General features: G+C 43.6%; 1 protein-coding gene across 1 annotated transcript in view; it reads right to left on the bottom strand.

Annotated features, from left to right (window-relative positions):
- Positions 1–6,772, bottom strand: part of Fbxl7 (F-box and leucine rich repeat protein 7) — a 380,239-nt gene extending 373,467 nt beyond the window's left edge. The window contains exon 1 of the mRNA XM_016000307.3: positions 6,501–6,772. Within this exon, the coding sequence (XP_015855793.1) occupies positions 6,501–6,537 (37 nt within the window). The 5' untranslated portion in view covers positions 6,538–6,772. The remainder of the gene's footprint in view (positions 1–6,500) is intronic.
- Between the last annotated feature and the right edge of the window lie 10,011 nt (positions 6,773–16,783).

The raw sequence follows: 16,783 nt of genomic DNA, 5'->3' as shown, positions 1-16,783 counted from the left end.
ACTAGTTTAGAGGTAGTTTAAAAGTATTGTGTCCCCTGAAGGTTCCACATGTTGGAATTTGATCCTTATTACCAGGTATTAAGAGAGTAGATGCTTAATCTGATTATGTTGTTCAAAGGTGGGGCCTCTGTGAAGCAATCAAAAGCGATTGGTTCATACAGCCCCCTAGACCCAAGTCACAGAGGCTTTAGAGAGAGACATGAGCATGTTCTTACACCACATCACTTAGCTCTCATTATGAGGCACTCTGCAGAAGGACCACCACTAGACAGCAACTGTGAACTCAATATACTCCCTCTCCTCATAAGCACCTAGCCACAGGTGTTTCATTTAATATCAAAACAGGAGCCAAAAAAAACAAAACAAAACAAAACAAAACAAAAAACCTGACCCCTGTGTGTATCTTCTCAACTAGAATACAAACTTCCTTGGACCAAGTCTTATCCTACTGAGAGATCAGTAAGATCAGCAAAAGGTCTCAATTCCTAAACTAAACAAGAACAAACCAGCTTCACTCCAGGGCAAGTTTGACTGATGCTGATTTTCCTCTTACCATGTAGGAGGAAAAAGGGCTGCCCTGGTGTCTCCCAGAAGTTACCGGCTGAAGCTTCTCACAGCTTCTGGAAGTGCATACCTTCCCTGTCATTCTAGCCAGTTGGTAGCTTCTGATTAAATGCCAGCCATTGATAATACCAACTTTAAAGTCACATATACAAGGGCAAACATTGACTTGAGGTGTTGAACATGAATACAATCAAAAGACCTGATTTACATTTAGAAGTTCCCTGTGTCCTGTGGTAATAAAAAAAAAAAGTAACAATAACACTATAAGGAGAGGGAGTCAGGATCCATGCTTACACAGAGACTAAGAAGTCATTTATCAAACCCGATTTCCATGTAGGAGGATAGACTCCAGAGAAAGCAGGGGAATAAAAACAATCAGTAAATAACCTGAAAATTAGTATGTATATATTTTGATACATACACTTATTGGGCTATCTATATGTATATATATACACATATATACATATATATGATACATACACACACACACACACACATATATATATATATATATATATATATATATATATATGGAATAAAAATTTACCCAGAAAGGGTGAAAGGAATGCTTTTTTAAAAATATGTTAATTGATATAGATTTATATCATTTCCCCCTCCAACCCCTCCCACATCGCTCTCTCAGGACTGCACAAGTTGATAGTCTTTTTTTAGAATTATTATTACATACATATGTGTGTGTATATATGCACAAATGTCTAAATACAACCTAGTATGTCCATCTGTGTTGATTGTGCAAATACGGTTTCAGAGCGGACCAGTCTGCACCGGACAACCAGTAAGATGGTTCTTCCTCCTCCTAGCTCTACCAGACATAAACGCACGGGGCAGAATCTCTTGCTAGAGAACTGACTCAAAACTCTCTGTACCACACCCTTCATTGTGATCACCTTGCAAGGCGAGGATCCTCCAGCCTCCTAGGCAGGTCAGCTTCAACTATTGCACAGGGCTTCTTTCATAAGAGTCAAACCTAACTCCCTACAACTCACATACATTGTGAACACCCCAGAAGCTCGAACAGCCAACCCAAACCCAGAGATGACAGCAAAGACAGGAGAGAGAAGGGGCAATTCTTAATTACTCAATTCAAAATTCATTCTGTTCAAGTGGCAGAGGGAGTTAAAACAGAGCTGAGACTTGGTTCCCAACGTGGAAAGAAAGCCACCTCTCCTTTCAGGCCTTTATTTTGAGTGTTCAAAAAAGATCTCCAATTCTCCGAAATCGGTCACCACCAGACCAAACGTGGAACTGCCAGCAGCACAGTAAAGATGCTTTAATTTTAACCAAACACTGGAACACTATCCTTTATCTTCTGATCTGCATCACAATGGAATTATTTGCCTCAGGCAAGTGATGAAAACCTGCTTCTATCTCAGAGTTATGCTGATATTTACAGTATGTCCAGGCCAACATTCACAATTCTGATATGCAACCAAAGAAAAATAAGACAGAACTTTGGAGGAATGCACAAGTAGATGAAACCTATTAGACCACGAATCTTGAGAAATTCTCTATCCGGTGGTCAGACTGTTGCAGCTAACATAGAGGACTGACAGTGTTATACTCTCAGTAGACTGAAAGCTGCTGATACCCACAGACCCCCAAAATATAGATTTTGAAACTTTAATTGCAATATGTTAGTATTAGGAAGTGAATCCAGTGTGTATGTGTGAAGACAAACATCCTCATGGACAGGATTTGTGTACTTTTAACAGTACAGAAAGCTAGCTAACCCTGTTTCCTCAATGGCCTTGCTAGGATAGAGGTAGAAGTGAGCATCTACAGCCTCAGTGAGAGGTTCTCACCAGAACCTAGGCATGGAGACGTGCTAGCTGCTCTCTGACTTTCAGGCTCTAAAACTGAGAAATAACTTTTCAAAGCGTATAGTCTACCCAGGATATCACATTTGGTTCGAGAGTTTCAGCGGATGGAAACAAGGCAGCAATTTTAAAGAGCAATAGTCTACCTGGATCTCCAAAACTCCATACCCAACTTCCTGTAAATCTTGGTATGAATTCCAGCTTTCCAATGAGGCCACACAGTGACTAAAACTATATCTTATCTTAGCCTGCCAAATTTCTCATTAAGAGACTTTACAGCCCCTTGTAGCATACCATATGGTTTCTCTGTTACCTGTCCTTCTTTGTGTCCTTTGTAACAATGCACACAAGGTCCTAAGAGCTCCTGGCACACAGTGGCAAGGAAAATATCTATTAGCTGACAAAATCAATGACTCTGGAATTGGCCAGCATTGCTGTAGGAAAGAGACATAGGAAACCCTGCCCTATAGGATGACTTTGTGGATAAAGTGAGACAGTGCATGCCAGGTGCTTACAATCAAGAACAGATACAGTAGACTTTGGCAAGTGCTAATTGCCATTACTGCTATTTCAAGATTTCCCAGGTGGTGATGGATCTGTGATGACTTACACTCTCAAGCAACTGGCTCTCCTCATCTGAGATGGTAAAAAGGCCCTACTAGACGCAAAAGCTACCAGGGGTCAAGCCCCATGGCTGTGACCTCTCCAGCTCCAATTCAACAAGACCTGGGGCTTTGCAAAGGAGCTGTTAACAGCAGGAGTGCTACTGCCTCTGACCTGTAGACATAGAATAAACATAACACCAAAGCCTTAAGAGGCAGAGAAAGCAGCTCCCCTCTTCCTACTTGAACTGAGATTTGTTTATTTGGCTTAACTAAAGTCAAAGCTAATGGTTCTAATGCCTTTGAATCCCCCCAACTCATTCTTCATGTTTTTCTCTGCATAGACTATAACTTATACTTTCTGAAACCAGATAACGAACAAAAATAATGGTCTCTCATGAAAGAATTTACCAGAACATACTAATCATTTAGACATTGGCTTATGTTTCTAGAAAGCTAAAGATTAAGGATGTAAGTTTTTCCCCCCAGGAGCAAAATCCAAGGCCAGCCTAAAGGCAGAGTATTAATCTGAATGTTCACTAAGAATTTAGAGAAATAAAACACTCTGAAATCACTCATTATGGATTCACAGATATCTTTGATCTCAAAAAAGAAGAGAAGACTTAGGTACCAGAATTAGGAGGACAAGTGGGAATAAGTGAGCAATAGAGAGGAGAAAGGGGGTTGGTATCTATTGATTTCTTAGCAGTTAAGTCTTCACTTGCCTATTAATTATAATAGGTCTTCACAAGGCTAACCCTCTCCAAGTGGTCCATTAGAAGACATTAAGAAAGCAAAATGAAATAAATGGCCGCACACTCAGCGAAGAGAGAGTGGCAAATCTTGCTACTGAGAACCACTCTCTTCACTTTGGAAAAGAATGACCCCAGGAGGTGAACTTGGAATCAAGTTCCAAATTCCCAAGTGGATGCTCTGTTTTCTCACAAGCAGCTCTAAAAACTGGAATGCACACAATATATGATGAGTGTGTAGTTCCACGAGGAACTCCAAACCCCAGTTTCTGACAGTCTTTCAGGCAATGTTAACCCCACCTATCCTTTGATCACAGCAAGGTGGAAGGTGCTGTCTCACTGCACCTGTTAAGGTAGTCTTACAAAGACCTTTAAAGATGTATAATGTATTTCCCAAGAGAAAGTAAGATTATCCATAAAATACTCACAGTTAAAGATTTTAATAATTCAATGATATCTGCAATATCCAGAGGCTGTACATACTGTCAACTGTCAGGAATTATAGAAATATAGACCTGTAGTTTTGAAGCATACACAAACATCACTGATATATATTTGAACAAACTCTACACAGTCTACGCATAAAAACACTCTTTGTGTTTGACGTATATTATACCTCAGGTGCACTCAATCCAGAAAACTGTCTTGATTCCCGGTCTTCTTTGATAACAGATAAAATTAGTAGGTACAGTTTTCACTTTCTTTTGAATTTGATACTTTGGATAAGTAAGATGCCACAATCATATTACAAGAGGCATCTCTGTGCAGGTTTGTATCATGCCACAATACAGCTTTATTTAATATACCTAATTATAAATAAAACCTTATTTAGAAGGGGCCACAGTATAACAGAGAGGAGGAAAAGGAGGGGGAGGTCTGAGGTCATGTTACTTGGCGTTTCTCTATTTTCTTTCTCGTCTATCACAGAGGAATCTTGACTCATCTGAAATTACTTGATGAAAACTAAACACAGTGTAGCTCTCCAGCCAAAACTCACAAACATTCCGATTGGTCTCATCTGATCAGCTGAGCCCGAGGTCTCCCCCCACCCCTTTTATTCCTATAAGAAGTCTACAGTGTATCTAAATCTGATCCCAGTAAAACTTGACTTGAACCGAAGTGAAAACGCAGAGGTAGCATTTACGGGTAACAGCTGGAGAACATTAGTTCCCTGTCTCTCCCTTTTTCTCCCAAGGGTTGAAAATTCTGCTGTTCAGACAGGAAGTCGTCATATACCACACACTGTATGATACGATGATATGCCGAGATGTAAGAACACATTACAGAGGATTAGGAGAGCCCTGCAATGGTTTAGTTGGAGAAGCAGAGTAAGGACTCATGTACTTCTCAGACCATGCTCCCTCCACCTCCCCATCAAACACACGGCTGACAGGTACCCTGACAGTTACTGAACACCTTTTGATGGCTCAAAGTGAAGAGGCTTCATTGTTCATCTCTCCACACATTTTAAAAACATTAACTTGAATACCTTTGGAGAGTGAGTGACCAAGGTTCTCCAATAATCTTTTCTGGCACACTGTCACACTTGCTGTCTAAAAAGACTTTTTTTTTTCCCCAAAATATTTCCCTCATGTATCTGGCCAGGACAAGAATATGATTATATGCATATATATGCACAAGTACATCTGTGTATGTAGAAAAAAATATACATATACATGGAATTCAAAACATGATGGTCTGGAAAGAAATGATTTTTTTAATCGTGTGGATTTTTTTCTTTTCCCGGGGCTTTGCTTTTAGTATAACTTAACAAAGTTGCTCAGAAATGTACACAGAGACCAACAGGGAGAGACCCCAAGTTTTGAGCAAGCTGATAAGGGCTTCCTTACCACCACAGGCTGAATAGCTATTCTGCATTCCTACCAGTCTGCAAGGGCTGGCCCCCTCCTTTCTAATCGCCTGTGCTCTGGGGAAAGGCTGTAAGGCCAAACCCAGTCTGCTCACGCCCTCCAGCCATGTTCACTAGATACAGACCTTCACTTTTGAACTGTAGAACATGTCTTGGCTGTGTGAGTATCAGGGGCATGCTGTTAATCACTGGAGTTAAAACACTACCGGTATTATGCAAAGTGGGGGAGGCGGGACTGAAAAGGCAACCCACACATCCATCATCCCTTTAGGAGTAGGCGGAGTTTAAAGTTTCCCCAACTTCCAAGTTCTCACTTGACAGGCAATATTTCTGTGCAATTTCCAGCCCCGAATAACAGATGGTGCTCTGCCTGTCTTGAGCCTCGAGAGAGCCCAGACAAAGCTCCCAGCCACTCCGTGCCTCGCGGGACCCAAAGGTGGTTAGTTTCACGGAGCTGTCAGACCAGAGCAGTTAGCAAAGAATGGAAGCTTAACTTCTTCCAGAAGTTTTTTTTTCCTGGTACGAAGAAGTCCAGGGGACTGAAGCACAAAGGCCTGGGAAAGTTTCACTGCTTCAATTCTCTGCCAAACCGTCACCTACACCAAGGTGCGCAGGGAAGGAAAGTTGAGGCACATGCGTTCAGAAAGAAACACAGCAGAAATGCAACTTGAGCAGTCCTAAAGACAACCTGGAAAACTGCTTAAGGGACCCCGGTGGTGGAAAGGCATCCTCGAGGTACCAGAGACTGATCACGCAGAGCCCAGAGGCAAGACGACAACCCCAATAGCACCAAAGTAGGGTGCGCCTGAGCTGTGAACGAGAGGAAAGGGAGGGGGCGCGATCCTGGAGTCGGGGGGACGTTCGGCCCACTCACCCTCACTGCCGTACTGTTTGCCATTGTTCGCGCCCATCCTGTCGCCGTCATGCCCGCCGTCTCCCTGGACACTGCATAGCTGGGGCGCACCTCCCAGGCGGCGGGGCAGAGGAAAGCGGTCAGGACCGGACCGTTAGCGGCACATGCCCCCTCTGTGGGCCGATCTGGGAGGGGACGGCCCTGCTCTGCGGCGGGCGGGGGGAGCACTAGGTCCTCTCCAGGCACCCACGGGGTGGCAGGCCGGGTCCTGGACAGCCACTGGGGAATCTCAGAATCCGCGCTTCAGGAGCGAGGGAGCTGCGCGACGCAGAGCCCGCGCCCCGGTGCCGCCCCTAGGCTCGCCGCGCCTCCGCCGCCGCGGGGTCCCCATGCGCCTCCGCGGTCCCCAGCCGTGCGCGCTGAGCCGCGCCTGCCCCGGGCTGTCCCGCTCCGCCGCTTCCTCCCTGCACCCCGGTGTGTCCGCGGCTTCCCCGGGGAGGGCGCGGCGGCCACTTGTTGCGATGCCCCGAGTGAGCGGAGACTTGTGGCCCGGCGCTGCTCGCCTGCGGGCCGGACTTTTGTTAGCGCCAGGCGCCTCCTCTCGCCGCCCAGCGTCAATCACAGCTGGAGCCCCGGGGAGGAAGGCCGGCCTGGAGATGCGCGGCCTTTTAAAGGGGCAGTGCGCCTTTTCCGGGCTCCGGCTCTCGGCCCCCGGCAGGGCTCCGGCTCTCCGCGCCACTCCAGACCCCTTGGGCGCAAAGGAACGTGAGGAGCGCTGCGTTTTACTATTGTTCTTTTTTATAGACTGCGAGCTTCGAGTCGTCCTTCGAATTCCCCAAGAGTTGTCTACAAATACGGCCTATGTGGGGCGTGGGGCGTTTAAAATAAACACGCCATCAGTCTCCGGTTCTGACATATTTCAGGTACCTGTGCTGGCAATCTCAAGTGGCTCCCCGGGTTTGGGGGCTACAGCGAGGAATGGAGGAGGGTAGGGAAAACTTGAGACGAACTTAGCTGGGTAGCTGGGAGTGGTCTCTGGAGAGCGAAGACATTCCCCGCCCTGCGAAGGAGGTTTCCTGGCTCAGAAGTTTTAAAAGCTTCAGAGCCACCAAGTCTTTCCCACCCCCATTTCTATTTTTTTTTTCTTGTAGTTGATGCCATCCTTTGTTTAGTACCTTACTACCTCGTTTCGAGATTTGCGTGGCTTTTTTTTTTTAATGCCCCTGTGGTATTCCTTGCATTAAATAGAAAAGGGAAACTCTTTATGTTCTACTCCATTTCCATGTAAGTACCTACAAAGTCCTAGCGAAGAACAGAGCATTCATCAGGCAGGTTTCTTTGTACTGAGACAAACGCGCGCGGCCGTTTCTCCTTACAGATGTTGTAAATTAAATTAAAGCTTAGTGGTCCGTTCATCTTTATATATACATAATGAACTGAAGAGAAATTCTTGAACACAGGCCCGGGGGATTGGTGACCATGTACTTCTTCTAAAGGCTTCTGGATGAGATGAATTGACTTCTTGCAAATTCTCTTTCGAGAATTTCCTACAATGCTCTTTGTTAAAGATAAAACATCATGTTTCAGATTTTAAAAAAAAATCTATACTTAACATGAAAATGCCATATTCTAAAACAAAATAGTAAACGTGTAAATGTTCAGGGGTAGAATGGAAGAGTTCTATATCGTATTGAGGACATTTCTTGTTTCCTAATCCAAAGACTCGAAAAGAATATTTTAATGACTTTTAAAATATCTAGACACAGTACCAGGATAGTAATGTGTAATCCCCAAATATCTGTTTAATTAAATGAAATTAAAAACCTGTATCGTGGGCTTTCCATCAGACTCTCCTAGAAAACATGAGGTCGATCTAAAAGAAAGAGTCAACATCAGGGTTATTTTCTTGCAGAGAAACAGGGTTCTGCCTGATTCTTGGGGTGACCTTGAACATCGCTCTGACCAGCCTGCCTCCACCTGCTGGGGTTACAGGCATTGGTCTGCATACCTAGGTTTGTGCATTGCTGAAAATCAAACCCAGGACTTCATTCATGCTAGGCAAGCCTTCTACCCACCGAGATAATCCCCAACCTTCATTCCAGGTGATTTCATGTCTGCGCTGAGGCACACTGTCTGAACTTTAACCATTTGGGCAGCTTTGCTGAAGACAAATTAACAATAATCGAGGAAAGCGTGAGGCTTCTCTCGTGTTGGGGTGGAGTTTGCAATTTATTCTGCCTACACCGTCACCTCCCAGATCTTCCCACCCCTTGTTATAGCACATAAAGTATGGAAATGATGAGAAGCAAAATGGAGGCTCAGAAAAGTGTAGCTATCTAGAGTCCACAAGAGGAAAGGGCCAGAAATATTCAGGTTTGTCCTCCCAATCCCACTGGGTCCTTGACTTGGCCATTATTCAATTTGGAGTCAATGATCTGATCTTCAAGGGTCTTTGATATCCAAGTAAAGCTACATGTGACAAGCACATGGCAGTGACAAATTTTATCTAGCTTCTTTGAAATTAAAATCTGTGTTTTTAAGTTTCCGCTCCCTGTCATACTTGTACACAAGGTTAACCCTACTTGTGAAATTCCAACTTAAAACAAAATAGAAAAAAAATATGTTTAACATCATTCAGAAAATAAAAGTTGTTACAAATATATGTTGGCCCACACTCTGTGAAAGCTTGAAAGCAGTAGTTAATCAGAAAGAAAAGTTCTGTTCTCGTCAAACATCAAGGTCTATGTGAATGCACACTGTTTTTCAAAATTAAGATATTGCATAAATGTTTTTATGCAACCCAAAATTTCAGTGTTTTGCATAGTTTCCAAACCTCAAATTTTCATCACCAATTTACAAGCCTCATGAGACAAGTATAGTGTTTTTCACCAACATACTCGACTTTCCAGCCCAGCTCCTAACACAAGGAATCACTCATCCATCCATCACTTGCAGAAAGGCTGAAAGCTGAGCAAAGAAATAACAGTGGCCGGTAGAGTATTCCATCTTGTCTGTCTATGCCAGTTTAAAGGGGCCAAATTATTGAAATATGAGTCTAAGTGAACACTCTAAGTCACTACAAAATGGAGTGAGAAAGCTTGCACCACAGGAAGGAACCTGTGCCTGATGCTGCTTAGGGGGCCAAGAACCCAGACTGGCTAGGTCGTAGGACCTAGGGGGAAAACAGAATACTATTATTCTGCTACATCGAGATAGTATTAAACCGCCCCTAAGTTCTCAGCGTTATGCCCATAGATTAGCATGACTCTCAGCTCTCATCACAGAAACTTGTTTGTACACTAAGTGGCAACTAGTACAGAGATCCATAAGTGGTCAGTGTACAGAGCATTAGATTGTGGAGTGCTCAGCTCTAAATGGGACATCTACATCATACCTCCTTCCCCAGGGCTCAAGGATAACCACAAGACAGACAGAAAGACTGAAAGAGCAAGTGATGGTAGATCTAGACATCTACAGTAAAACAGTATTTGCCAGACATGACAGGGCCATTGAACACATGACTCAGAGCAGCTGTGACAGCATACACAAGACCTGCATGAGATCAAGCCCGCAAAATTCCCACCATGGGTTAAGGAAGAAGGTAATGTAGTAGGTGGCTGTTTGAGCCATGACCTGAAGCACCGCCCCTAGTGAGGTAGCAGGTAGCTGTTACATCTGCCTATGACCTTGAGGTACATGCCCCTGGGGCATGACCGCTGGGGGACGCTTAATACCTGGGATGCACATGTGCTATCACTCTTTGCTACCTTGTGGTTTTGGATACTGGTACAGATCAGGGCAGAGCTTGCCAGAGAACAGCGTTGGACCATGCCTCACCCTTCCAGGATCCTGCAACAAATTCCTTTATTCTGTCTTGTGAGTTAATGCCCAAATAAATTCCTTTGTTCATTGAGCAGGCCCTGTGGCTTGCTAGTGATATAATTGCATTGTCTGGCACCCAATGTGGGGCTCGAACCCATGACCCTGTAATTAAGAGTCTCAAGCTGTACCAACTGAGCAGAAGACCTAGCTTAAGCTCTGAGCACCTACCTGGTAGCTCACAACCATCTGTAATTCTAGTTCGGAGGTTCCAATGCACTCTTCTGACCTCTGCAAGCACTAGACATGCATGTGGTACATGGCTTGCACTTTCAAAGCTGCTATGGTCAACTGGGACTAATTTAATTCAGGCATATGGTGGGGTAGTTTTGGTACCAGAATTCAGCCTTGGTTCATATTTCCCTACAAGACCTTCTACAGTTTAGGCTGAGAGGCCAACTCCGGCTTATATGTTATTCACAATGTTCAGAGACTGAAAGAAACCTCAGCAAACATCACAAACACACATAACATCTCCACAAGTATCATAAACAAACATGTTTGGCCCACTTTTATGACTTACAAGGTCACATGATGAAAGGGAAGAATAAATTAAGAAAAATTAATTACTGCAGTCAGTCTGTGCATAAATCCTTCATAGGTTTGTGAAAATGGGTCAAAGATCAGATTATATAGATGCTGTGAGCATAACCACTCTGTAGTGTTCTTATAATGAAATGTGGGGGGATTTTTAAGTGGGGATATGATTTGACCTGATTGGTATTCGAAACTGTCATACCCTATGCCCATGCATGGAAAATGGACAGGCTCTTAGGGCAGCAAGGACATATTTGTAGCTCTCTGTACTGGAATAGATGAGTCAAGTTGACTTTGACCTGTGCAACATGAATAGTTGAGCAAGTGAAAGCACTCAGACTCAGAGTGTACTTTGGGGATAATACTGACAAAAATTGCCTAATTATGGTTTTTGAAAAGAGGACAATTAGAAATAGTGGCCAGGATTTTGGCTGGTCAAGGGTAGATAGGGTGATTAGAACAGTGAAGGAGAGACATTTGGGGATAGCTCTCTGAAAGGGAATACTGGCGTTCAGAAATCTATATTGCACACAGTAAACTTGAGGAAGCAATTGGACACATGGCTGTCATTTGGGTTAATGACTCTGGTTTCAGGGAATAAAGCATCCCTGGGCATATTGATTTAGGAGTCTTTAGCCTACAGGAAGTTTAATCACATAGACCTAGATGGTGGAAATTAGGAAGAACGTATAAATACTGTGGGAAGTTGGAGCTAGAATTGAACATATGTCAGCATTTCATCCCACAGAGGAGGAATACTGGCAAAGGAGACGGAGGAGTAAATAATAAAGTCGAGTGAAAACACAGGAGATAAGGGTATGTGGAAATCTAAGATAAAAATACTTCCAGAAGGAGGAAGTAGTGGTTCAGTGTGTCAAATGCTGCTATTTGGCAGGATTTGGCAGCAGGTGGTCATTGTCAGCTGTCTGGGAAGCTCTAATAAGCCACTTAGGCAGAGTAGCATGAAACAGACGAATTGATGTGGGGGGGGCAGGGATGTTTGTTTTTATAGACTCCACTAGGCCATACTTATATGTTGATAGGGATAAACCAACAGAAAGGACATATGATAAAAACAAAATCACTGAGTTGAGAAAAGGAAGAAGGAAATGGCTTGGAGCAGAAGCAGGAAGAGGTGCTCCATCAAGAGATGCAGCTACACTCTGAAATCAGATAGTTGATAATGTCAGGGAAGAGAAGGCTGTTAATTAACTCCCCAAACAGACAACTACTGTGATGCTCAAGCTCCAAAGACACAGGGATGGGTGGGCATACTAATCATCGATGCCTGGTTCTGCCACTGTCCCACCCAACCAGACAGGCTGTTCTTGCTGGCCTGGCAAGAAGGTCTGATGAAAAGAATCACGGTGGGAGTTGTCTTCCATGGCTCAGCTGTTAGAGAGTCCCTTTGCAAACTCCTGTGGAAGCCCTCGCCAACTCCCCAGCCAGGGGGAGAGCAAAACATGGCAATGATGGTTCATTGTGAACAGCCTTGGCTGCTTAGCAATCTTCAGGTTCAGTAGTGTCCTGCAGCCCAGGACGGAGTTCGTTTTCTTTCTTTCTGACTCTCTCAGCAACGGGTGGATGTAGATAAACAAAAACTGCTGCATTAGAACCATGGTTGGCCCTTTCAACACTGCGATGACCCTCACCCCCCCCCCCATTTGACAGAAGCACAGGTTCCTGACACTCTCACAAAACACCTTCCCTGGAAATTTTAGTAAAGGCAAAGAGCCACTTGGCCCATCATTTTGCCGCCCCCGGAAGGAAACCTGAATCTAAAGAAGGTTTGCAGAGGCTCTGGTCTTTGCCTTGATTAGAGACCAGAGATCTCCAAACCAGAGTTTCTTTGCCTGAATACCACTGGCATTCAGGGGTAGATAATTCTTTGTTGAGAGAGGCTTTTTTTTTTTTTCTTTTGTATATACTGAGAATGTTCTGGAGCATTTATAGATACTAACTGTACCACTCTCTAGTTCTGTCTCCACACATTTCCAAATGTTCCCTATGGAGTCACCTCCTCCACCGGACACTTCAGATCCCCTGCTGTTCAGCATCTCTCATTTGTAGAGGTTCCCCATGGAGTTGACTATCTAGTTGACTCTAAGCTCTTCCCAATCCTACTTTCATAATTCCCTTCAAGTGTTCCTGAGAGCACTCCCCCAACTAGCTATACATAAATATCTCCCGTGGTTGCCTGCCATGGAATTCAGTCTTAACAGTGGCTCTATTAAAGTGGTGGAATTCAGTTATCTATCCATTAGCAGGCTGAGTCCTGTCATTGGTTGATGGTGTACTAACAGAATGTAACATATTATCAGTGAAACTGACGATATATTCATGGCTTGGGATAAATGTGAAGAGTATTATCTGATTTGTGTAAAATCTCCATTGTTTAATAGGTTGGAGGAAGAATGATTGCAAGGTCCATGAGATCAGTTGGTAGTAGGGATATTTGATCAATGGTGAAGGAAAACTGAAGGTGGGTAATCACTAGATACTGCCTCCTTGGGATGAGCTAGGAGGACAGAAAGAGCAGTGGGGCCGCCTCTGTCCAGTTAGAGTATGAATGCCTGATCTTCTTGTCCTAGTTTGAGACATCCCTGGAGATCTATTCCAATCTTACAGCTTGATTTGCGTAGGGACCTATTGGACATATATCACATTCAACTTCTCACCAAAACTGCTTCTCAGACTTCCATACAGGAAGTCTGTACACACTGAGACCTAGGTAACTAAGTTGTTACTAAGACAGTTTCCCAACACATCATTGATGTACAAATGTCCAACTTTAATTTCCAAAAATAAATGTATTCTGTGTCAAGCCTTCCTATAAATGCTTTGGCCAAATATTTTCTTATACTTCTTGTTCTATTTGTCTTCCTTTCACTAAAATATCCTTGAGTATGTGTTTACATTAATCATCTGTGCTTTCCTAATTCTCCTGATTCTCATGATTTTTGTTACTGTCATTATCTAAGACACTCCACTGCAATAGATACTATTGAGACTCCCAAAAGCAGCCATTTTGGAAAATCTTCTAAAGTATTTTTTCTGTACCAATGGAGCCTCCACATCATTGGATGAAAATTCTACTTCCCTTTCTGGAGGGTGGCTATTTGTAAACACTAGAAGTTTTTCCTGCACATCCATGGAAGCGTTTAAATGCTTAGGTCATTGCGCATATACACTCTCCAAAGTCGGACTTGTAAATAACACCATTGATTTCAACACATTTCGATGACACTTTCAATTCTCTAGCCCTTAAACCTATTAACCTCATTCATTTTATCTCCGTCATCTCGGCTGCTGATGCTCATCGACATCCCCCAGACCTGTCTCTTAAACCTACTATAAACAACCTGAAGATCACATTTGCAGGGACAACATCTTGTCCTTCTGGTTCACTTCTATCATTATTGCTATTAGATTTCCCCCACTTCACAATTGTCCCAAACTAGCCTCTTCTGCTTACTTTCTTCCACCAAAGTTTTAGTTCCCACCCACCACTGAAATTCTTTTAAACTCCTGTGCTGTACTCTGATGTCACTGTACTTAATCAGTCAAACCAAGAACACCAGCTCTATCTTTCAATGGCTTCAGTTGAATGGGATTGGGGAAATGGACTTACTGACCTGATGTAGCCTTTATTGCCACCCGGTCACCTGCTCCATTTCTCCAGTCTTTTATTTCCCTTTGTTCTCCTCTGTCTACAAAGGCTCCATGCTCCAGCTTCGCTGACTTTGCTTGTTTATTTTACTGAGACAACAGAAGCAAATAAAAGACCTTGCTGGGCTTATACCACCTCTCTGCCATGTGTGTCTGGACCTCTTCTTCTTATGCTGTCCAAGGTCATCCCTTGCCATTGTACACAAGGTAAAATTTACTTCCATTTCTGATTGTTGTCCCCTATTTTTTCTCCATTGGGAATAGAGTCTATGACAAAAGTGCCTGTCTGCTTCCTGCATAGTTACTGCTTTAGTGTATTCTAGCTGATATTCAACGACCAGTACCTATGCCCAAGGTTTTGTCCCTAAAACAAGACAGCCATCTACTTTCTTCTTACTTTTGTCAGGCTGGAAAAGGTAGATATTGACCCTATTCTATGTCCAGAAGCCCTCAACCAAAGGCAGATGGAAATATTTGTCTGAATATCCCTATTCCCATCCTGTTGGATGGGATGATTGTAAGGAGTGTACATCCCCAAATTGGCCATAGGCATCCAGAATAGTAGTTGATGTCAAAAGTGCATTTCCCCCATTTCCAACTCTACCATTCTTTGGTATTTCATATACCTACCAATGAATTACTTTGAACTCAGATCCTCATTTTGAGACCTCCTAGAGAACAAGAAATCAAGACATTAATTTCCCTCCTTCACCTTGATAGTGTGATGATTTTTTTTTAATTACTGCACAAATTTTCCCTCTCTGTTATGACTCTAGAGCTCTTTTAACCGGTTACGTTTATGGCTGCTTTTCCATTGTCTATTCCTCTTTGTATTTTCTCTTGACCTGTCTTAGACAGGTATTCCCTACACAGTGCTGCAAAGTGCCTTTTTCCAGTGTCCTCCATGTTTATGATGCCCGGCCTCAGCTTTCCCCTTCCCCACACTGCCAGCTCCACTCAGCTCAGTGGATCCACCCCTTCCTCCTGAGACTGTGTTTTTAGAGTTCAGAGCCCCACATTTTCCTTTCTAATTCCTCTCACTGGGCACATTCTCCATCTCCCTTGTATACTCCTCTTATCTCTCTGCCTCTCAGCTTAGTAGTAATGAGTCCAAGGCTACTCAGCCTTGGCTTTTCTTCTTCTTTGTCTACATTTATTCTCCTAGTGGCTTCACATGGAGTGTCATGGCTTGAAATTCATCTACAAAATCCCCAGCTCAGATCTCTCCCTTAAATTAAAGATCAATATCTCTTGCTTTGTCCCTGGCATGCTCACTTGGATGATAAATGTAAATATTCCAAGCTTAGCAAGTCCCAAAATAAACGAATTTCATCCTGCCTAGTCTTAGTAAACAGAGACTTCAACTTCATATTTGCTCAGGCCCAAAATTGTTGTGTTATCCTCAACCTTTAAATAAGAAAGAATACTGTGCAAGCTTTTCCTTCAAAAATCATTCAATCTGTATGATTCATGGTTTTTACTGTTTCTTACACCAGGATTTGCTATGAGGTCCCTCTGTTAACAACTTTTGCTATTTATTTTTCAACATATCCAGGGTGATCCTTTTTAGGAAGTCAGGTTATTGATTACACTGCCCTGAGGTCTCCACTGTCTTCTTATTGCATTCAGAGAAACAGGTGAAGTCCTCACAGCCATCACGTCATCACTTTTCTCTTCTTTTTTTCTGATATGTTCTCTTTGCCTGCCTTGATCTCAGGATCTCAACGGAGTCTAGAGTCTTATCAGGATGCCTATCTCTGCATTGCCTGTCTGCCCTGAACCCTGATACCTGGCTGATTGCTGCTAACTCTTCTGAGTGCCGGACCCTTCCTAGAACCACCTCCTTCTCTGTGTCCTGATGACGCGCAGAGCTGTCTCCGTGGTTGTTTTCAGCCCCTGAGGCTGCAGAGGTGGCCAGCCCCATTCTCTCTACCTGTCCCGACTTCCTCCTGTCATTCTACAGCCACTGGCAACTGGTTTGCTTCTTACCTCATTGCTGACTTAACTTGAAGATCCGAACCCCTAATTTTTTTTTTTTTTTGTTTTGTTTTTTTGTTTTTTTTTGTTTTTCGAGACAGGGTTTCTCTGTGTAGCTTTGCGCCTTTCCTGGAGCTCACTTGGTAGCCCAGGCTGGCCTCGAACTCACAGAGATCTGCCTGGCTCTGCCTCCCGAGTGCTGGGATTAAAGGTGTGCGCCACCAACGCCCGGCCCCGAACCC

Source organism: Peromyscus maniculatus, chromosome 15 (assembly GCF_049852395.1).
Source record: "Peromyscus maniculatus bairdii isolate BWxNUB_F1_BW_parent chromosome 15, HU_Pman_BW_mat_3.1, whole genome shotgun sequence".
Lineage (NCBI taxonomy): Eukaryota > Metazoa > Chordata > Mammalia > Rodentia > Cricetidae > Peromyscus > Peromyscus maniculatus.
This window is presented reverse-complemented; position numbering and strand designations above follow the sequence as displayed.